The sequence below is a fragment of the Megalops cyprinoides genome, chromosome 18 (assembly GCF_013368585.1).
Source record: "Megalops cyprinoides isolate fMegCyp1 chromosome 18, fMegCyp1.pri, whole genome shotgun sequence".
Classification (NCBI taxonomy): domain Eukaryota; kingdom Metazoa; phylum Chordata; class Actinopteri; order Elopiformes; family Megalopidae; genus Megalops; species Megalops cyprinoides.
Window position 1 is genome coordinate 4,700,212 of NC_050600.1, and position 22,083 is coordinate 4,722,294.

Here is a 22,083-nt window from a genome sequence, read left to right on the forward strand (position 1 = left end):
AGGCTGGAGTTAGTCTATATTCTGCTGACAGAAGAAGTGAAGAAGTGACAGAAAGGGGGACAGAGGAGCAGACGGGCAGACGGACTGTTCAGAAGCGATTACCTTAGAAGTTTTCAGCGTCGGCCTCCACAACAGAGCGGAGACACATCGCCCAGGAACAGAGGCAGTAGAATCAGCGTAAAACAGACACACGCTCACACACGTCTCGAGATTTAAACGAGGACACGCTATAAAAACACACTCTGAGAGGCACAGTGCTCCCATGGGTTCCTCGAAGTTAGTCGGCTGCATTTCAGATTTCTTCACCTACGAGACCACCAAGTCCGTGGTGGTGAAGAGCTGGACCATCGGCATCATCAACCGGATCGTGCAGCTTCTCATCATCATCTACTTCGTCGGGTGAGTAGCAGCAGGAGTGTGCGGGAGGGAGAGAGAGCAGAGCTGGAGATGACAGAGTAGGTGCTCAGTGGTATATAAGGGGTCTGGCAGTTACTTTTTACATTACAGTCATTTAGCAGATGCTCTTGTCCAGAGCGACTAACAATTTTATCAGTTTATTTACTGTTTATATTAATTGTACTTTATATCCCTGGATATTTACTGAAGCAATTCTGGGTTAAGTACCTTGCCCAAGGGTACAACAGCAGTGCCACAGCAGGGAATTGAACCAGCAACCTTTTGGTTATGAGTTCTGATCCTTACCACTTCGTTTTGTTTGTCTTTGGCTTCATTCAGTGGCCGAGGGATTGAATTGCGCAGTGAAGTGAATCAGGGTGCATGCTGGGCCGACTTTGTGCAGCGGTCACTGACGCTTTTACGGGTGGTTTCTGTATGTGCAACCTAAACCAGGAGGTGCAGGTTAGAGCCCAGGCTTTAGGGTAAAACCTCCACCCAGAGAGGGGTGGGGGAGGGTGGCTGGCAAACCCCCCACAGTACAGCAGGTGAGGGCTGCAGTGGTGACAGACAGGGGACATGTTTACTTGCAAACCAGCGGCAGCACTTGGTTTCCGTGTGGCAAACGCGATCGGTGAAGCCTGAACACAGAGCAGGCATTTTCCCCTGAAACCCCATCACCTTTAACTTGTTTCCCCCCCACGGACTCCTCCGCCCTTTGACCTTCACCCTCCTCTCTCCCTCGTCTCTCTCCCCGTCTCCTCAGCTGGGTATTCCTGCATGAGAGGGCGTACCAGCAGCAGGATACAGCCATTGAGAGCTCGGTTATGACCAAGGTGAAAGGCCTGGGTGAATACAACAACAGAGTGATGGACGTGGCTGAGTACGTCATCCCTCCACAGGTCAGCAGCGCTCATATACCGGCTCATTAACACCACAGAGCATAACACTGTGATATTAACACTGTACTTAAAACCAGCACAGTAACACCACAGAGCATTAACACTGTAATATTAACACTGTACTTAAAACCAGTACAATAACACCACAGAACATTAACACTGTAATATTAACACTGCACTGAACAAAAACACATTAACACCAGAGGCCATTAACACTGTATTGCTGTCACAACCACAACACTGGTTGACCCAGACCCCCTCCCTCCTAAAACTGGTAACAGCTGGTGGTAAATCTTCATGACATACCTAAGTACAGCTTAAGCATTAGAGGCAAAAGCCAGGTGAGAGTATAACTCTTTGCTGTGACAAAAAGCTCAGTGGTCAAAACTTTATGGTGACAAAAGCTGGTGGCAGCAAATCTATGCTACTATACTAAGCATGGCACTAATGATTGACTATTTATATGGCTACATTCACAACCCTATCAAATGTACCTTTTGTAAGTTGTTCTGTGTAAGTGTCTGCCAAATGAACAGACATAAATGTGACTAGCGCTCAACAGCAAAGCATTGACCCCCTAGAACATAAATAAACTTTGTACCGCTAATACTGCACTCTGAGAGATGGGGCTGATACGGCCCAACTGAACGGGGGCCACACTGAGTTTCGAGCGGGGTCGAGTTAACCATTTCTGTGCCATTTTGTCCGTTAGGGTACCTCGGTGTTCTGCATAGTCACCAAACTCATCGCCACTGAGCAGTATCAGGGCACATGCCACGAGGTAAGCCTGTTCCTGTCTTCCACTGCTGGGTCGTGTTTCACTCCTTATCTTCAGTAATAGGGGCACGCCTTTCATTTATTTATCTGATTCATTTGACAGGGACCATGTGTTATTAAAACATACATTTCATAGGCTGAAATCTGATACAGTATGTAATTATGCATTGTTGATGTTGCATTGTGGAGTTGTGGATATTATACTGCTTATCCTGTGATATATGCTTTTATGACTGAAGGAATACAGTGATGGGAGGGGCTAGTGAGGTGGGACTATGCTACCTGATCGATCAATGTAATCATTTGCAGCTTTATGTAAGTAACTATGTTGACTTGAGGCATTGTATTATTGCTTGTCTTAAGTTGTTATGATTTGATGAACTGTTTTATAGATGATGAACTGAATTGATGCATTATTTTAGTTGTGTGCTGACTGCCTCCTTCCAGGGCCTATGGCTGGAAACGATCTTGAAGCTGTATCTGATGCAATATCTTCACTGTGCATTTTCCCCTGACAAATAAAGAAATAAATACAGATGCTGAGATATAGTTAGACAGCTAATTTTCATCCTCAGTCTCTGGGTGGGTGTACAACAATACAACAGCACATACTTTAAACAGATAACTCATAAAAGATACCTATATATTCAAGGCCCCGGACTGGAGTCCAGCAGTCCAATCACTTCCACTGGTGTAGATATCCAACAGAATGCTCATTCTCCTTTTATTGCCTGACCCCTCCTGTTCATAACAGCATCATACCATTTATCTTCCTTCCATTTCTCGTTTTATCTAATCCCGCCTCAACCTGAAGTTCTAAGATCTGTAATTGGTGAATTCTGATTGGTCGACGGCCTCTTTGCATTCTCCTCATTGCAGACAGGACGGCATTCATTTTATTAAGTTACATTATTGTAACTTAATAAAATTATAGCAGAGACTTCTATCCGGAGCAACTTTACATACGTTAGTTTTTTTTTACATGTTATCCATTTATACAGTTGGATAATCATTCACTCAAAAACGCAAAAAGCGTTGGTTTAACCCCTGTTTAACCCGAGCTCGGTCGGGAAAGACACAGCATTGCAGGTGACGCCGAAGCAGGTGTATCCAGGTGAAAGGCTTTGATTTGGACGGGGGGTGGCTTTACCCCCGTATATGCGGGTGTTGTGTCAGCCTCTGTCCAGGTGGCTGTGGTCCTCTGTGGTGTGTGCTGTGGTGTCCGCTGCGTTGTACCCAGACTTTTTCCTGCTCTCTGTGCTCAGAGTTCAAGCCACAGGCCCTGTAAAACTGCGAGAGACTGCCAGCGCAGAGAGCCAGGGGACAGCGGTGAGTCCTCAGCTCTCTTTCCCTTCCTCTCTCTCTGACAGTTTCTGCCTAGATTTAGGGTTTTTTTTTTTGTTTTTTAATGACACCAGACTGAATTTCTGGCTTCCAGATAAAACAACTTCCTTTTTAATGTGTTTTCTTTGTTCCTTCATCAAAACATGTTTTACTGAAAAACCTTGAGCTCTGACGGCTGAAAAAAGAAGTGAATAAATCATTATGTTTCCAAACACTTCTCTCTGCCCTTCACCTGCCTGAGGTGATGAGGCCAAGGGGAACAAAATCCCAGTCCTGTCCACAAGGTGGCACCTTTGCTACTGCAAATTTCTGAAAGGATCTCCAAACAGCAACAGACTACAGTGAAGCAGAAATGATTGCGTTTGACAGTAGCGCTGAGTGTCTCATTGTGAATTTTAAGACAGAATTAAGACAGTGTCTTACTTCACTGTCATTTTACTTTGACATGCAACCACATACCGCTGAGAAGGGAGAAAAGTGCTCAGCTTTATGTAGGAAGACAAAAAAATGATACAGAATACACAATACTTTCTGGAGATGAGAACATTATGCTTTCCTCTGCTGCACAATGTTATTAAGGTTAATGTATGATTATTATATTATTATTCATTTTTTTCTGTTGTATCATTTTTTATTCTTCCTCTCTAGGCAGGGGTATTTTTATATATGTGTGGTCAAAACTACTTTTAACCTCCGTCTCTCTTTCTGTCTTTCTCTCTTTCTTACTTAGGTATAAAGACACACAAGTGTGTGAGCTTAAACAGCACCCATAAGACCTGTGAGATCAGAGGCTGGTGTCCTGCCGAGGAGGATGAGGCAAAAGTGTGAGGCTCTGTCCGTTTGTCCGAGCATACCTGCCCATTCTGCAGCAATCATGTACCACACCGTGCATTTCACCACCGACCGGTGGACCATACCACGTTTAACCTCTTGTCCATCTCTCTCTCTCTCTCTCTCTCTCTCTCTCTCTCTATGCCATGTCAGAGATTACATGAAGGAAGTGGAGAACTTTACCATATTCATCAAGAACAGCATCCGTTTCCCCCTCTTCAACTTTGTCAAGTTAGTCTGACTACATCCGCCTCACTGTTACTCTCTCACCTCGATCTTTCCCCTCTCCCTTAATGGGTCACTGCTTTTCATCCTCCTCAGGTGTTGGATGGTTGTGGGCTGCAGGATAATTCTGCAATTACCCATGCTCCTCAAGGACTGTAGTTTGCCCCCATGTTCTGAACACCACTAAAGATTATAGAATGAACCCTGAAATGGATTTATCTATCATGTGTCATTGGTGGCTCAGAGATCTGAGTCAATTATTTAGTTCCGCTGTGGAGAGCAAAGAGCTTTGGTGATTCGTTCACAGGAGTAAATCATTGGGTCGTAGCCCCACCCACACAGTAGCCCCACCCACCACGGGGCTCCTGAAGCTTACCTGTCCAATCATCTCTGCTTATGAACATCTGTCCCCCCCGCTTCCCTTTCCTCTCATTACACCCCACCTGTCTGTACATTCAGTATGGAATCTGTAAGACTTCTGACATTCAAATATTTGTCACAGCATTACAATACATTGATTTTTACCAATATATATAGGATACAACAATGTAATGTTTAATTAACATTTTAACAACTTCTGTGAAATTATAACAATAATAGCAAAGGTGGTTTAAATTCGAAATTTATAATTATAAATTATATTTGTGTTGTTATATATGCTGTTATATACTGATGATTATGAATATATTTATGCTTATGGCATTATGGGCGATGGTGAATGAAACTGATAATTTTCTCTGATCCTCATTCAACAGGGGTAATTTTTTGCCCAGCATCACGGATGACTACATAAAAAGGTGTAACTTTCACCCAGAGACAGACATCTACTGCCCCATCTTCAGGGTGGGGGACATTCTAAATCTGGCCAACCAGTCCCTTCCGGTCATTGCTTCCCAGGTGGGCTTTGCTTACCTTAAAATCCCCTGCTCACCCCCTCTCATTGCCCTGCCCCCCCCAAGTCAGGGTATATGCACACTACGCTACACTATTGTCATTTAACACACACTCTTACCCAGAGTGACTTACATAGGTTACAGTTTTATACATGAGGCAATTCTGGGTTAAATGCCTTGTCCAAGGATACAGTAGCAGTGCCCCAGCGGGGAATCAAACAAACAACCTTTTGGTTATGAGCCCTGCTCCTTAACCTTAACTATGCTACACTGCGGCCCATGTGCACGTTGAGTGCACACCCTACACATCCGTCAGTCACCCACTATTGGGCAGGTACCTCATTCAGGGTATAGAGTACAGAGTACAGAATAACAGAGTATTAGAATACAGTCTAATATTGTCTGCCAATTGGGCAGGATAGCTGTACAAAATGAACACTCCCTCTCTTCTCTCTCTTTCACTTTCTGGCTTTCTGTGTACTTCTTCCATCTCTCTCTTTCTCTGTCTGTATCTATGCCACCATCTCTTTCTTTCTTTTACACACTCTCTCTCTGTCTGTCTCTCTCAGGGTGGGGTGATTGGTATAAAGATCGGTTGGGTGTGTGATTTGGACAAATCGGCAGACCAGTGCAACCCTGCCTACACCTTCTCACGCCTCGATGAAGTCTCCCAGCATAACAAAGTGTCTAAAGGCTACAACTTCAGGTAATTAATTTGCCAAGTAATTGTTTGCCAACTAGTGTTTGCTTTCACTCAGAGCAATGACCCAGCGCTTCACTTGTGAACATCCTTAACAACCATAACAACTGAATAACTAAATAGCACAAAACAAATAACATACATTACTAAATACTGAATAACAACCAACCCATTTACCCAAGTGCACTCTCAGGCTGTCTCCATTCACACACAGATTCATTTCTCCTCGAAACCAAAGATTCTCTGCAGTCTGTGACGAGACCTGCATCTCCTCACTGCTACTGAAACCTGTGGTTATTTAGTGCTGTTTTTTAGCGCCGCTTGCAGATATTTGTGAGAACCTGCTTCGGAGGACGGTTGATGGACCCTGTAAAAATGTGCCAGGGCCAGGTTTGGTCCGTGAGTCTGTCTCGGGAACTCGTCACTAACACCTCAGAAGCCTAAACAGTGGGGAAAAGCACTCCTCAGCCGAAAAGGAAAAGAATGCAGTTTGTGCAGCCTGCCGAGTGATTAGGGACGTGCGATAAGACCGTCTTTGGGACTGCACGCAAACACCGTCATCGGCCTGTCTTTACGAAGCAGGGTTTCCTACTAGATCCTTCTGGAATATGAGCAAAATAATCTGAATTGGCAGCTCTTGTGCCATACAAAAAATAATATTTTGAGAATGTATTTTTGAGAATATATTTTTATATTTTTTCATTTTGTAAATTATTGCCATTTTTGGTGCTTTGAAATATCTTTCTGCTTTGCATGAATAATTTTGACATGTATTTGCAATATATCCTTTGGTTGAAAAGCATGTGTCTCATTATATTACAATGAGAGAATCTAACTGCACCTCTCAGAAAGGAAGACTACAACATGCCGTTAAAACACCAACTGTGTATGCATTCTTTTAAAAGATGCTTATTTCTGAATTTTCTTTGTTGGGTTTTAACTCTGTCGTATCCAATTTAGCCTTTTTATTTTTCTGAAGATGGGAATGAATTCAGAGGGCAACATTCTTTGGTGTCTCCTCAAAATGGCAACAGTAGTCCTCTAATTTTAATTTATTTAACCAACACCACAGCTGGGTGCTCTGTACATTTCTGCTTTGGCTAATCTCTCTGCCCCGCCCCCCGCCCCCTAACCCCCGCCCCACACACATACACACACATACAGGTATGCCAGGTACTTCATGGAGAATGGGACGGAGCGGCGCACGCTGTTCAAGGCCTTCGCCATCAGGTTTGACGTGCTGGTCTACGGCAGCGTGAGTCTCAGCTACTAATCCATCCAGCGGGTGTGGGGGTCACGGCGATCTGTTCGGGCACACTGTCGCTTGCTGCTCTCGGGGCTTCAGAGGAATTGTTTTCGGATGACAGGCCTTGATATCTGCAAGAAGGCGCAGTCATTTACAATGCTGCAGTATCTTCGTGCGTACAGTAACCAAACATTTCAAGTACTGTCGGAATAGGATGCTCCACTCCGTAATGAATGTGAAAAGATTTTTTCATTGTGTACAGTGTATTCTCCAGAGTTGAGGCCTGAGACCTGATCAGCTTGATCCCGTAGCACCTCTTCCTATGTCTGAACTGCTATGAACTGCTGTCTGTATTACATATTACATCACATGAGCCTTTCATTGCGTCTATGTTTGTAATCGTGTATGTCAATGTGCGCTGCTCTTGTTTATACTTACAGGCAAGGAAGTTTTATATAGTCCCAACTCTTATTAACATTGTGGTTGCCTTCACTTCAGTAGGAGTGGTAAGCCAGAGACCTGCTATTACACATGTGCTGTTACAATCATACCATTACCATTTCACTGTTATTCTTTCTTGTTCTTCATCCCTTTAATCAAATGTTGTGGTTTTTTTTTTTTTTTTTTTTTGCCCTACTCTTACATATTTTGCAGGGCACCGTTCTTTGTGACATCATTCTTCTAAACTTCCTGAAAGGGGCGGACCAATACAAAGCCAAGAAATTTGAAGAGGTGCGGGATTGGGCAGATCGGCCTTTTTTTGTTTTTTGAGGCTAAACCAATGTGACTGTTTGGTGCCTGTCAGAACAGATATTTTCATTTGCAAGAATATAGTTAGTCAAACAGTGATCTGAAGGACAGGTACACTTATTTAGGCCCGAATGCAATCAACATGTTCCCTTAACATTTTCAATACTTTTTCAGTAAAATACTATTCATTCATTCATTACCAACAGCTGTTTATATATTCATATTTATTTCATTTTAGTGATCAGTTAACCAGCTGAACCGTATCTGTGTAGAATCTGTGGAAAAAAATAATTAATTTGGGAGTCATAGCAAATGGAAATTGTGAAACTGAATTCAAGGCTTCGTGTATATATTTTTTTCTAACACACTGTCCTGTCCTGGAAAATAGTTTACTGATAATATAGTCCTACACCCCTAAATAGGAGTTGATAGCTAGGGTAATATGTACCTCTGTTGGTTTGTCTCTGTCTCTGCATGTGAATATATCCATTCTCCATTGTACTTTAATGTGTTCCTCCTCTCACCTCCTCCATTTTGTTTGCTTGTATTTATCCCTTTCTTGTCCGCTTCTCACCCTCCCTCTCGTTCTCTCTCTTGCCCCTTCACCTCTCCCCCTCCCATCCCTCTTTCTGTCTGCCTGTGCGTCCAGGTCTCTGAGACTCAGATCACATCGTCCGTCTCCCAGAGCAACGAGCTGTGTGAGGGCAGCCAGATGTCAATCAAACAGACCGAGAAGCAGTCCGATGATTCTGGGGCCTACTCCATCGGACAGCTGGCCTGACAGAGGGTACCGCGGAGGAGCCGCAGAACAGGGTCAGGTGTAAATAACTTCAGATATGGGATGCCCAGTTCTGCTTCTCCCTCTTTATTGTGGCAATTCAATTCTTTTGCATGGCCAAACTTCTGTCCAACACAACAGCCTGAACTCTTGACCTCTGACCCCTTTTATCTTTGTGATGTCAGTCACCTGTAGTTCTGTGCCCTGGCTGCTGTATAAAGATGAGCGCCGCTGAAATGAAACCTGACACCTCTCCCTTTTCAGTTCACATGCACAGGATCTTCCCACAATGCTGTTCCCTGCTCCTGCCTGTAAGGACTATGTCGAAAAATATCGCGTGATAGTTAGCGAAAAACAGGACTTGTGAAGCATGGTGTTTCACCCCAGTGCTGTGCATATTTGGGGGCAATGCTAAACATGTTAAAAATAAAATGTATGCTTTATCTTCTATGAGTGTGTGTGTTTGTGTGTGTTTGCCTGTGTGCATATATGCATATCAAAGAGATGTTTGTAATGTTTCCTGTCTTTGTGGTGCTGTTTTCTCTGTTATGGTCTCTGTGTGCCATCCTTCCTTCGGCTGTATCTGTCCCTCTGAGTCCTCTCTCCTCTCCCTCTGTCTCTCTGCCCATTACTCTAACGACACATCGTCTGCAGAGCCTCCTAATGGCTTTTGCACCCTTTTAATAATGACTGATGGGAGGAGAGATGGATGGAGAGAGATCTGGAAGGAGATGGATGGGCAGTTGATTGCTTTTAACTGTACGGTTGGGAGGGCAGCTGGGAGGCGAGGAGAGAGTGAGGGGGCGTGGGGGGCAGGGATTATGAATTTTGTCGACACAAGTCCACATCATTGGAACGGAGAGAGACAGAAAAAATTCCCCACCTGAGGGAAGTGGCAGAGCCAGTCTTCTTCCTCTAATTCCCTACACTACTCCAACAACAGCAACAACAACAATAACAACAACAACAACAAAACTGTTTCCCTGGTGACCATCAGCCTGCAGGTGGCGATGGCCTATATCCTTTTTTTAGGTTACATTGTGCTGTATTTTTGTGGTCCAGGAATGTGGTCAGATTTTAATTATAAATATAAACTGTCGCAAGAGAAAAACAAAGCTATACAAATGATGGAGGCGTGTTGGAGTATAAGTTTCAGGACCTAATTTTGCTGTGCATTGTCTCTTTTTGAGCCACTCAGTAGTAGCAAATGTTAGTGAGGATGTCCCAGGACCCTCCTTCTGCATGCGAGTGTCATGCTGATATGCCATTATTAATTCTGCAATATGTGTGCCCTAATGAAAAAAAACATAGCTGCAGCATTTCAAATCAATTAAGAAATGAAGAGCGCATTTCATCCAGTGTTCTGACACACCAAACACCTCGTGGCACTCCACTACAAGGCTGGGACATATCACAGTCAGTGTCGTTGAATATTCAAAATTTAAAAACCGATAATGTAAGGATTTTACAACAAATGAAGTTTTTCCAAGCTCAAAATCCTGTGTGTGTGTATATGTGTGTGTGTGTGTGTGTGTGTGTGTGTGTGTGTGTATGGAGAGCTTCTATCTGTGTGAGACAGAAAGAGAAATGGGGATCATAAGAAAGATAGGTGTGGCCAGCGTGAATGTGATGTGTTGGTGGTTTTCATGTCGATAAATGGTTGTCAGTGAATACATTTTCAGATGTTGATATTGAACTATGCACAGTGCTTAGTGGAACCAATCAGCAACTATCTTCAGGGCACCACACATCTCTGTTTTACACACTCATTTATCCTGCATGATCTGGGACGTTTTAGTGCAAAACAACTCAACTCTTCACCTTCAACCAATTTTTAACACCTAACAGTGACAGGGTGAACTCTGCTCGTGAGTTTCAGAGAAATGAGAGATGTCAGATCTTCTGACAAATCCAACTTCTTACAGTTATAATGAATGAGAAGAAAATTAATCATGAGAGGAAGAAGTCTGACCTCGACTGAATAAGGGAGAGACAATGGTCATATTATCCATGCTGTTCTTTTTATTTGTTTTTTTTGTGCCACAATATAATAAATTCAGCCAAGCGAAGCAAGATTTCTTGTCTCTCTCTCTTCTTCCACAGAATCTTCTTTCATTTCTCCTTTGTCCCCTTTCAGCAAGTGCACCCTCTGACCCCACACTCTACCCCTCACTGACAGCGATGCAGCCAAGCAATTCACTGGCCATTCATATTGGTCAGGCCTTGTAGGAACACACGTAGCCTTTCTTTTCAGAGCAGGTATCATCGTTCCATTCCCCTGTGTCTGTAAGAAAGGGAGTTCAGTCAGTTTTTATTCCACGATGTCTGCACGATGGCCGATCTAAAGCTCGAATTCTCAAATTTAAGAAAAGGAGAGCATGGGAAAAAAACCACGGGGGAAAATTGTTCACTGGTGCCTCTCCGCCTGCCTGTCCTCTCTCCAGCACATCAGGCCAGCCACTCACACACAGCCCTGCTCTGCTGTCCCATAGCCGTGTCATCATCACCATCAGTTGGAGAGTAAACAAGAATGTGTTCAAAGAATCAGTCAAACCACCCCCCACTATCCCTCTCTACACCCCCCCATCCTACCTCCCTCCCCCCTCCCTTGTGCCCCCCCCCCCCCATCTCTTACTGCTCCAGTTCATCTCCACACAGTCCTCCTCATTATTGGTGTTGTCAGGTTGCCCAGCCACCCATGCATTATAATCCCAAGGGGAACCATCAGTCCAGATGAACTTTTTTGACTGAGGAAGAGAGAGATTTAGATGAATTTAGACTTGCAGAATATACATTTATTCTGTATATACCATAACTATATACAGTGCCAGTCAAAAGTTTGGACGCACTTTTATTTATTTTCACTGCTTTCCACGGTTTTTCTGTTTTCCACATTTTAGAGCAATATTAAAGACATCAAAACTATGACATAACACAAATGGAATTATGCAGTGACCAAAAAGTATTACAAACAAATCGTAACTATCTCACATTTTAGATCCTTCAAAATAGCCAGAATGTATTAAAATAAAAATTGAAAGAAATTCATACATAGGCATCAACTTCACTATCTATGTTTGTCTAAGAACTAAATTTCAGGCATTTAAGCATAAGCATAAGATCAAAATGTCTTCAAATGTATGTGTCTCATTACCTTAATCAGGTGTGTCCCAACTTTTGAGTGGTACTGTAAACCCTCTGTTCGATTCTGATTGGTGGGTGCACTCTAAGCTGAGCTTTGACTCAGTGAACTATGATGCATAGCCCTGAGCATGTGACCTCGAGTGACCTTCTGTCCCAGGATTCTCTCCACAGCCCCCTGAGAGTCTCCCAGACATGCTGTTAGCGTGCTTGTAGCTGTGTTTTTTTTTGTTGTTATTTCTGTTGGTTAGAGATTTCGTGAGAGGCAGAGCCACATTTTCAGCGCTGACCAGAGCATATAGCAGCATTTTCTCACACGTGCCTCCCTGATCTCTCCCACCCCCGCCTTCATCCCCCTGCCTTCTCACCCTGAACATCTCCATTCCTCCCATCCAGATTCGGGGGTTTTTGTTGTGATTCTCGACGATACACAGCAGCTGCTTGTTGACATGTTGATTGTGCACTGACACCAGGTGCCCGCCGGGGACCTTGTCCCTGCAAAAGAACTGGTACAGATGGCAGGAGCTGATTAGGCAGCGCATGTCATCGATACGCAGGAAGAGGGCGCTCTACTAGGGTAAGGCACTATAACTAATGAACGTTCGCTAACAGCAGTGTGGTGTGGCGGTGAGGAGCAGGACTTGTAATCGAGAGGTTGCTGGTTCCACTTCCTCTTAGTGTATCCTTGGGAAAGGTACTCAACCCATAACTGCCTCAGTAAATATCCAGCTGTATATGAAGGGATAACATGTAAAATTGTAACCTATGTAAGTTGCTCTGGACAAGATTGTGTGCTGAATGACAGGAATGTAACTGGACATGCTTGTATAGGGGCTAACTGAAATCATGCTGAGAGAAGTAGCTTATGGGTGTGTTTATCGTTGGCATTAGGTATCGCAGTACCTCAGCTTCCGTGAAGTTGAGGGGCCCTGTGAAATATCCGAGGCAGTGATTCTCAACTCGGTACCAAGTCTCATTTCTCTCGCACTTTTTTGGCAAATTGCTGGCGCAGTACTCTGACACATCCACAGACAGGCCGGAGTCCTCTGATGGAGACACAATCGCACTGTTTTACCATCCAGGGCCAACGCATTAGTGACTTAATTAATGCTCTGGTGAATCTGATCAATTATCAGTTGCTGACAACTTTGTTAAAGTTGGCTTGAAAAACAAAAACGTACTGGTCACAGTGTCTGTGGCTCTGACAGACACCCAGGCGAAGAGCACCACCAGCACGGCTGCAGTCTTCATGCTTTCCTTTCCCGTTCACAGTCCTCGCTGAGCCTCTGTGACAAGACACAACTCTGTTGTTATGGTTACACACCTAAATTCTCAAATTATTCTAATTATGCCATGCAACCATGGGGTATGCCTGAGTACAGTTTATAGACCTTCACAATCTCACAATCTAAACACACTTTATACACCCACACACACACACCCACACCCCACCCCAACACATAAAAACTAAACATTTATTTTTTTTAAGACATGCTTCAAGTATTTAAGTTTAATTGCACAAATACCATGGAATGGTAATGAATCATGAATCATGAATCACAAATCATGTCAAAACAGTGATCTCAAACCTCCAAACCCCCAACACATTTCAACTACAAAATGCCTGAAGGTGCCTGAACATGAAACAGGTACAACAGAAGACCAGTGTCATGAAATGGGCATTTCTCTCAGCATTTAAAAAAGACAAAAAAATATGAATATGATACAGTCAGCCCTCAGTGTGTGATCCTCTACTCTTTAATTGATTCTAGTCATTACTAAAACTGCAAACATTATGCAGATACTGTTCCTGAAATCAAGCATATTACCACAAAGAAAATGCAATTTTTCCTCAGTTGCTTCAACACAATATCTGAAACTTTACCTGTATTTTCAAAACAGATGATACAAACTCCGCAACACAATATCATTTATGATTGCTTTTACCCAAAATGCAACTGAGTAAATATTGTTAAAAAAACTATTAATTAATTTCTGCCTAGTTGAAAGCAAGAAGTTCCACACGTGTTCAATCTTACCTCACGGGTACAAGTAGTAACTGCTAAGCTGTTCAATGAGCAATCAGTATTTAAAGACACGTATGTAAATTATGCAACCAGTGAGCTGGTGTTGCTGACAGATGGGGGCAGGAACAAGCTGATAAAGGAGGAAGTGCATATGTGTGGTGGCAGGGTCTGGGGAAGGGATAGACAAAGCCGTCCAAATATTGTGAACAAAATACCGAACAGAATTGTAGACGATATCATAACTCATATAAGAGAGAATAGACCAAAAAGATCTTATTGCTGCAAGTATCATCATCGTTGCATTTCCCTATGTCCGCGAGAAAGAGAATTGTGAACAGGTTACACCATCAGCTCTGGCTTTTGTTGTGAGCATTTAATCCAGCTGCTGTCAGCTCCCTGTATCTGGCTGCATTCAGATGGTGCCAACTGACAATGAGAAAATCTAACTGCACCTCTCAGAAAGGACGACTAAAACATGCCGTTAAAAACATCAACTGTGTATGCATTCTTTTAAAAGATGCTTATTTCTGAATTTTCTTTGTTGGGTTTTAACTCTGTCGTATCTGGTTTAGCCTTTATATCCCTTTCTTGTCCATTTCCCACCCTCCCTCTCGTTCTCTGTCTTGCCCCTTCACCTCTCCCCCTCCTATCCCTCTTTCTGTCTGCCTGTGCGTCCAGGTCTCTGAGACTCAGATCACATCGTCCGTCTCCCAAAGCAACGAGCTGTGTGCAGCCAGATGTCAATCAAACAGACCCAGAAGCAGTCCGATGATTCTGGGGCCTACTCCATCGGACAGCTGGCCTGACAGAGGGTACCGCGGAGGAGCCGCAGAACAGGGTCAGGTGTAAATAACTTCAGATATGGGATGCCCAGTTCTGCTTCTCCCTCTCTTTATTGTGGCAGTTCAATTCTTTTGCATGGCCCTCTGACTCCTCTCTCCTCTCCCTCTGTCTCTCTCCCCATTACTCTAACGACACATCGTCTGCCTAATGGCTTATGCACCCTTTTAATAACGACTGATGGGAGGAGAGATGGATGGAGAGAGATCTGGAAAGAGATGGATGGGCTGTTGATTGCTTTTGACTGTACGGTTGGGTCCTGCACTTGTATGTTTCCATAGATGCAAATAAGGTCGAAAGTGACAACGCTCTTAGTGACAGACTTTCAGAATAGTTCCGAAAAATCCTCAGCCACCTGTAAAATAATTTAGCCTTCTTAAAAAATACAAGCACTGTTGCAACTTCAAAAATTTTTACTGGCTGCATTTCTAAAATTTCAGCTGATTGTCAACCTCCACCCAAAAGTCTTTATCCTCTCTCACGCATACAGATGACCAGCGGAGGCGGCATCAGTGGAGTGGTGCTCCGCCTTGCGCAGAACTATGGCGATACCTGTGGGCTCTGAAAAGTGCAGTTCTCTATTTGAACTGAGGGTGGTGCACGCGGATGTGCCAAGATCCTCCTTCTGCATGTGAGTGTCATGCATGCTGAGTGATGCTTAGGAGGTGATAATCACGCAACGGAGGAAGAGGGGAGGAGCAAAGTAAATAAAGAGAGAATGTAATCTGTCTTCAAATGGGACTGCGGTGCTGCAGTGATTTCTCAGGTAATACAATGTGTCACATTTTTTGCAATCATTTATCAGGTGAAGATAGTTTTCTGTTTTTCGTCTGACTGCAACTTCTGTCACACTCACGTACAGCAGCACAAACATAATTATGCAAACTGGACAACTTTATTTTCTCCCAGCTGGGTCACAAAAGTGAAAACCGTGGACAAGATTCCCTTTGTCATTCTCTCCTTTATGCCTTATCACAAAGTTTCCTAGTTTCGAAATATAAGATAAACAAATTCCCTCTAAGCATCTCCAGGCGTGGCGTTTCCTCCAGCCGATGGCAGGAGGGTCAGATTTGGCCCTGACTTGCTGTTTGTCCACTGCTGCTGCTGCTGTCTCACGTGCAATTTAAAGACATGCCACAGTCGTCCAGCAGATGGCGATGGTGCTGAATTAGGTCAAACTACACTGTGAAACGCACATAGAAGACGGGAGAGCAGATCCTTCACCACCACCACTACCATCCCCTGCCACTCACACAAACACATACACATCCTCACTGCCAGATGAGCTGATATGCCATTATTAATTCTGCAATATGTGTGCCCTAATGAAAAAAACATAGCTGCAGCATTCCAAATCAATTAAGAAATGAAGAGCGCATTTCATCCAGTGTTCTGACAAACCAAACACCTCATGGCACTCCGCTACAAGGCTGGGACATATCACAGTCAGTGTCGTTGAATATTCAAAATTTAAAAACCGATAATGTAAGGATTTTACAACAAATGAAGTTTTTCCAAGCTCAAAATCCTGTGTGTGTGTATATGTGTGTGTGTGTGTGTGTGTGTGTGTGTGTGTGTGTGTGTGTGTGTGTGTGTGTGTGTGTGTGTATGGAGAGCTTCTATCTGTGTGAGACAGAAAGAGAAATGGGGATCATAAGTGAGATAGGTGTGGCCAGCGTGAATGTGATGTGTTGGTGGTTTTCATGTCGATAAATGGTTGTCAGTGAATACATTTTCAGATGTTGATATTGAACTATGCACAGTGCTTAGTGGAACCAATCAGCAACCATCTTCAGGGCACCACACATCTCTGTTTTACACACTCATTTATCCTGCATGATCTGGGACGTTTTCATGCAAAACAACTCAACTCTTCACCTTCAGCCAATTTTTAACACCTAACAGAGACAGGGGGAACTCTGCTCGTGAGTTTCAGAGAAATGAGAGATGTCAGGTCTTCTAAATGACAGCGACGGCCCCTCTCACTTCTATAACTCGTTCATAAGCTAGTCACGGTTATGAGACCCTTTTCTGTTGTCTGCAAATGTACTACATAGAATATAGATAATCACTATACTTTACGCTACAAAGCAATGTTTCCACCTTCCACCTTCTGGGAAACTCGTCTACACCACAACAAATATTGTTGATTAAGATTAGATGTCCTTATAATCTAAAGGGTTTAAACCACATTCTCCCTCTGCCGAGACTTTTACAGCTGGATACAGAAATCAGCTCATGTTTGTGCATCTGCCACGATATTGACACAGCAAAACAAATCCAACTTCTTATAGTTATAATGAACGAGAAGAAAAGGAATCATGGGAGGAAAAAGTTCCACCTCAACTGAATAAGGGAGAGACAATGGTCATATTATCCATGCTGTTCTTTTTATTTGATTTTTTTGTGCCACAATATCATAAATTCAGCCAAGCGAAGCAGGATTTCTTGTCTCTCTCTCTTCTTCCACAGAATCTTCTTTCGTTTCTCCTTCATCCCCTTTCAGCAAGTGCATCCTCTGACCCCACACTCTACCCCTCACTGACAGCGATGCAGCCAAGCAATTCACTGGCCATTCATATTGGTCAGGCCTTGTAGGAACACACGAAGCTTTTCTTTTCAGAGCAGGTATCGTCGTTCCATTTCCCTCTCTCTGTAAGAAAGAGTTAAGTCAGTCTATATTACGAAGGTGACTCTCCGTGATGGCCGATCTAAAGCTTGAATGCTCTGTAGCTCCTCCCACAGGCAGGAGGTGCACTGAGAAAAGGAGAGCATGGGAAAAAACCATGGGGGAAAATTGTTCACTGGTGCCTCTCCGCCTGCCTGTCCTCTCACCAGCACATCAGGCCAGCCACTCACACACAGCCCTGCTCTGCTGTCCCATAGCCGTGTCATCATCACCATCAGTTGGAGAGTAAACAAGAATGTGTTCAAAGAATCAGTCAAACCACCCCCCACTATCCCTCTCTACACCCCCCCATCCTACCTCCCTCCCCCCTCTCTTGTGCCCCCCCCCCCCCTCCTTCACTGCCCCCCCCCCCCCCCGTCTCTTACCACTCCAGTTCATCTCCACACAGTCCTCCCCATTATTGGCATTATCAGGTTGGTTAGGCACCCATGCTGTATAATTCCAAATGGAACCATCAGTCCAGATGAACTTTTGTGACTGAGGAACAGAGAGATTTAGATGAATTTAGACTTGCAGAATATACATTTATACTTTATATACAATAACTATATACAGTACCAGTCAAAAGTTTGGATGCACTTTCATTTATTTTCTTTACTTTCCACGGTTTTTCTGTTTTCCACATTTTAGAACAATATTAAAGACATCAAAACTATGACATAACACAAATGGAATTATGCAGTGACCAAAAAGTATTACAAGCAAATCGTAACTATCTCACATTTTAGATCCTTCAAAATAGGCAGAATATTTTAAAAATAAAAATTGAAAGAAATTCATACATAGGCATCAACTTCACTATCTATATTTGTCTAAGAAACAAATTTCAAGCATTTAAGCATAAGTCTTAAAGGGATACTCCGACATTTTCACTTCCAATGCACTTACAGAGACTATGCTAAGATAGGCTAGCAGTAGCGCCGTCAGACTGGGTTATCAGATGCACAGAGAAGAGAACGGTATATACTCTCTTATCAGACTCTGGGGTTGAAGGGAAATAAGTGAATTCCAAAAATGATGGAGTATCCCTTTAAGTATTAAGATCAAAATGTCTTCAAATGAATGTGTCTCATTACCTTAATCAGGTGTGTCCAAACTTTTGAGTGGTAGTGTATGTACTATTTGCCATTGTCTTTCAGGTCAGTGTTCTTTGCGTTTACCATGTGCCATGTGGTCAGCATATTGTTTGTGGCCTCTTGCATGTACATATTATCTGGGAGACTAAATAAAGTGTCAAAGGTTTATGGCCTGCAGACACATCTTTTTGCATCCTGTCTTTGGAGTATTCTGTTAAACTTTCACTGCTGATACCTGAGTCCACATCCTATGTAATCCATAATGCAGTCAAAAAAATGCTAAAAAAAAAAAAAAAAAAACCTAGATGCCAACAAAACCTCTGCTCAGTTCTGATTGGTGGGTGCACTCTATACTGAGCTTTGACTCAATGAACTATGATATCCCAGGATTCTCTCCACAGCCCCCTGGGAGTCTCCCAGACATGCTGTTAGTGTGCCTGTAGCTGTGTTTTTTTTTTAGTTGTTTTTTCCGTTGGTTACAAATTTCATGAGAGGCAGAGCCACATTTTCAGTGCTGACCAGTGCATCTAGCAGCATTTTCTCTCACGTTCCTCCCTTATCTCTCCCACCCCCGCCCCCACCCCCACCCCCCGCCTTCTCACCCTGAACATCTCCATTCCTCCCATCCAGATTCGGGGGTTTCCATGGTGGTGGTTATCGATGATGCACAGCAGCCGATCGTTGACATGTTGATTGTGCACTGACACCAGGTGCCCGCCGCTGACCTCATTCCTGCAAAAGAACTGGTACAGATGGCAGGAGCTGATTAGGCAGCGCATGTCATCGATACGCAGGAAGAGGGCGCTCTACTAAGGTAAGGCACTGCAACTAATGAACGTTCGCTAACAGCAGTGTGGTGTGGCGGTGAGGAGCAGGGCTTGTAATCGAGAGGTTGCTGGTTCCACTCCCTCTTGGGTCTCTGCTGGTGTACCCCCTGGGCAAGGTACTCAACCCATAACTGTCTCAGTAAATATCCAGCTGTATATAAACGGATAACATGTAAAATTGTAACCTATGTAAGTTGCTCTGGACAAGATTGTGTGCTGAATGACAGGAATGTAACTGGACATGCTTGTATAGGGGCTAACCGAAATCATGCTGAGAGAAGTAGCTTATGGGTGTGTTTCTTGTTGGCATTGGGTATCGCAGTACCTCAGCTTCCGTGAAGTTGAGGTGCTTTATGAAATATCCGAGGCAGTGATTCTCAACTCTGTACCAAGTCCCATTTCTCTCGCACTTTTGTGCAATATTGCTGGCACAGTACTCTGACACATCCACAGACAGGCCGGAGTCCTCTGATGGAGACACAATCGCACTGTTTTACCATCCAGGGCCAACGCATTAGTGACTTAATCAATGCTCTGGTGAATCTGATCAATTATCAGTTGCTGAAAACTTTGTTAAAGTTGGTTTCAAAAACAAAAATGTACCTGTCACAGTGTCTGTGGCTCTGACAGACGCCCAGGCGAACAGCACCACCAGCACGGCTGCAGTCTTCATGCTTTCCTTTCCCGTTCACAGTCCTCGCTGAGCCTCTGTGACAAGACGCAACTCTGTTGTCATGGTTACACACCTAAATCCTCTGATTACTCTAATTATGCCCTGCAGCCACGGGGTATGCCTGAGTACAGTTTATAGACCTTCACAATCTCACAATCTAAACACACTTTATACACCCACACACACACACCCACACCCCACCCTAACACACAAAAACTAACATTTATTTTCTGCCCAGCGCCAGCCAGAAGCAGATGGGCCCCCCCTCTGAGCCCGGTTCTGCTCAAGGTTTCTTCCTGATAGGGAGTTTTTCCTTGCCACTGTTGCTTTAGGCTTGCTCTCAGGGGGTCTCAGGCCTGGGAACAATGTAAAGCTGCTTTGTGACAACTTGTGTTGTAAAAAGCGCTATACAAATAAAAATGAATTAAATTGAATTGAATTGAATTTTTTTTAAGACATCTTTTTAAGACATGCTGCAAGTATTGAAGTTTCAAAGTAAGTGTTTTGAAACCCCTAAACTAGTGGACATTAAGCTAAGTTCTATACTTTTAAAACAGCCTTCTTAAAGCACTGAAAACTGCAAAAAGTTTTACACACTAGAGATAACTTGCCCGGCCAGCATAGGTGATGCAGTGAAAGTTCTTGATTTACATATTCATGGCAGATAAATATCGTTTCAAGTTCAAGTTCAGATATTGTGAAAATAACAGTGTGCAATTTCTGACCTGCAGATTCGTTGAAAAAGGGACAAGGTTTTCTCCGCACTTACAGTGGATTGATATTATGCTTTTTAGAGGCATTTTAACATAATTACTGTGAGGTGTAATCACCTATGATGCCCTTCCAACTCCAACTTAGAGATTTCTATACAGGGGTCAGAACGCAGATGTTTTTGTTTTAATCAAAGTGAATAGAGTGTTAGTGTACACTTTCTCTTAATTGCGTAAATACCATGAAATGGTAATGAATCATGAATCATGAATCATGAATCACAAATCATGTCAAAACAGTGATCTCAAATCTCCAAACCCCCAACACATTTCAACTACAAAATGCCTGAAGGTGCCTGAACATGAAACAGGTACAACAGAAGACCAGTGTCATGAAATGGGCATTTCTCTCAGCATTTAAAAAAGACAAAAAATTATGAATATGATACAGTCAGCCCTGAGTGTGTGAACCTCTACTCTTTACTTGATTCTGGTCATTACTAAAACTGCAAACATTATGCAGATACTGTTCCTGAAATCAAGCATATTACCACAAAGAAAATGCAATTTTTCCTCAGTTGCTTAAACACAATATCTGAAACTTTACCTGTATTTTCAAAACAGATGATACAAACCCCGCAACACAATATCATTTATGATTGCTTTTACCCAAAATTCAATTTAGTAAATATTGTTTAAAACAATTGAATTGATTTCTGCCTAGTTGAAAGCAAGAAGTTCCACATGTGTTCAATCTTACCTCACGGGTTCAAGTAGTAACTGCTAAGCTGTTCAATGAGCAATCAGTATTTAAAGACACATATGTAAATTATGCAACCAGTGAGCTGGTGTTGCTGACAGATGGGGGCAGGAACAAGCTGGTGAAGGAGGAAGTGCATATGTGTGGTGGGAGAGTCTGATGAAGGGATAGACAAAGCCGTCCAAATATTGTGAACGAAATACCAAACAGAATTGTAGACGATATCATAACTCATATAAGAGAGAATAGACCAAAAAGATCTTATTGCTGCAAGTATCATCATCGTTGCATATCCCTATGTCCGTGAGAAAGAGAATTGTGAACAGGTTACACCATCAGCTCTGGCTTTTGGTGTGAGCGTTTAATCCAGCTGCTGTCAGCTCCCTGCATCTGGCTGCATTCAGATGGTGCCAACTGACAATGAGAAAATCTAACCACCTCCCAGAAAGGACGACTACAACATGCCGTTAAAAACACCAACTGTGTATGTATTCTTTTAAA

At 43.2% G+C, this 22,083-nt stretch overlaps 1 protein-coding gene across 1 annotated transcript; it reads left to right on the top strand.

Annotated features, from left to right (window-relative positions):
• Nucleotides 1-262: 262 nt before the first annotated feature.
• p2rx3a (purinergic receptor P2X, ligand-gated ion channel, 3a) lies at nt 263-8,842 on the top strand. The gene is made up of 12 exons (XM_036551786.1): nt 263-399; nt 1,160-1,295; nt 2,008-2,076; nt 3,338-3,401; nt 4,147-4,240; nt 4,401-4,478; nt 5,228-5,369; nt 5,935-6,071; nt 7,230-7,320; nt 7,752-7,817; nt 7,966-8,043; nt 8,711-8,842. The coding sequence occupies exons 1-12, from the start codon at nt 263-265 to the stop codon at nt 8,840-8,842; spliced, it is 1,224 nt and encodes a 407-aa protein (XP_036407679.1).
• The last annotated feature ends 13,241 nt before the right edge of the window (nt 8,843-22,083 follow it).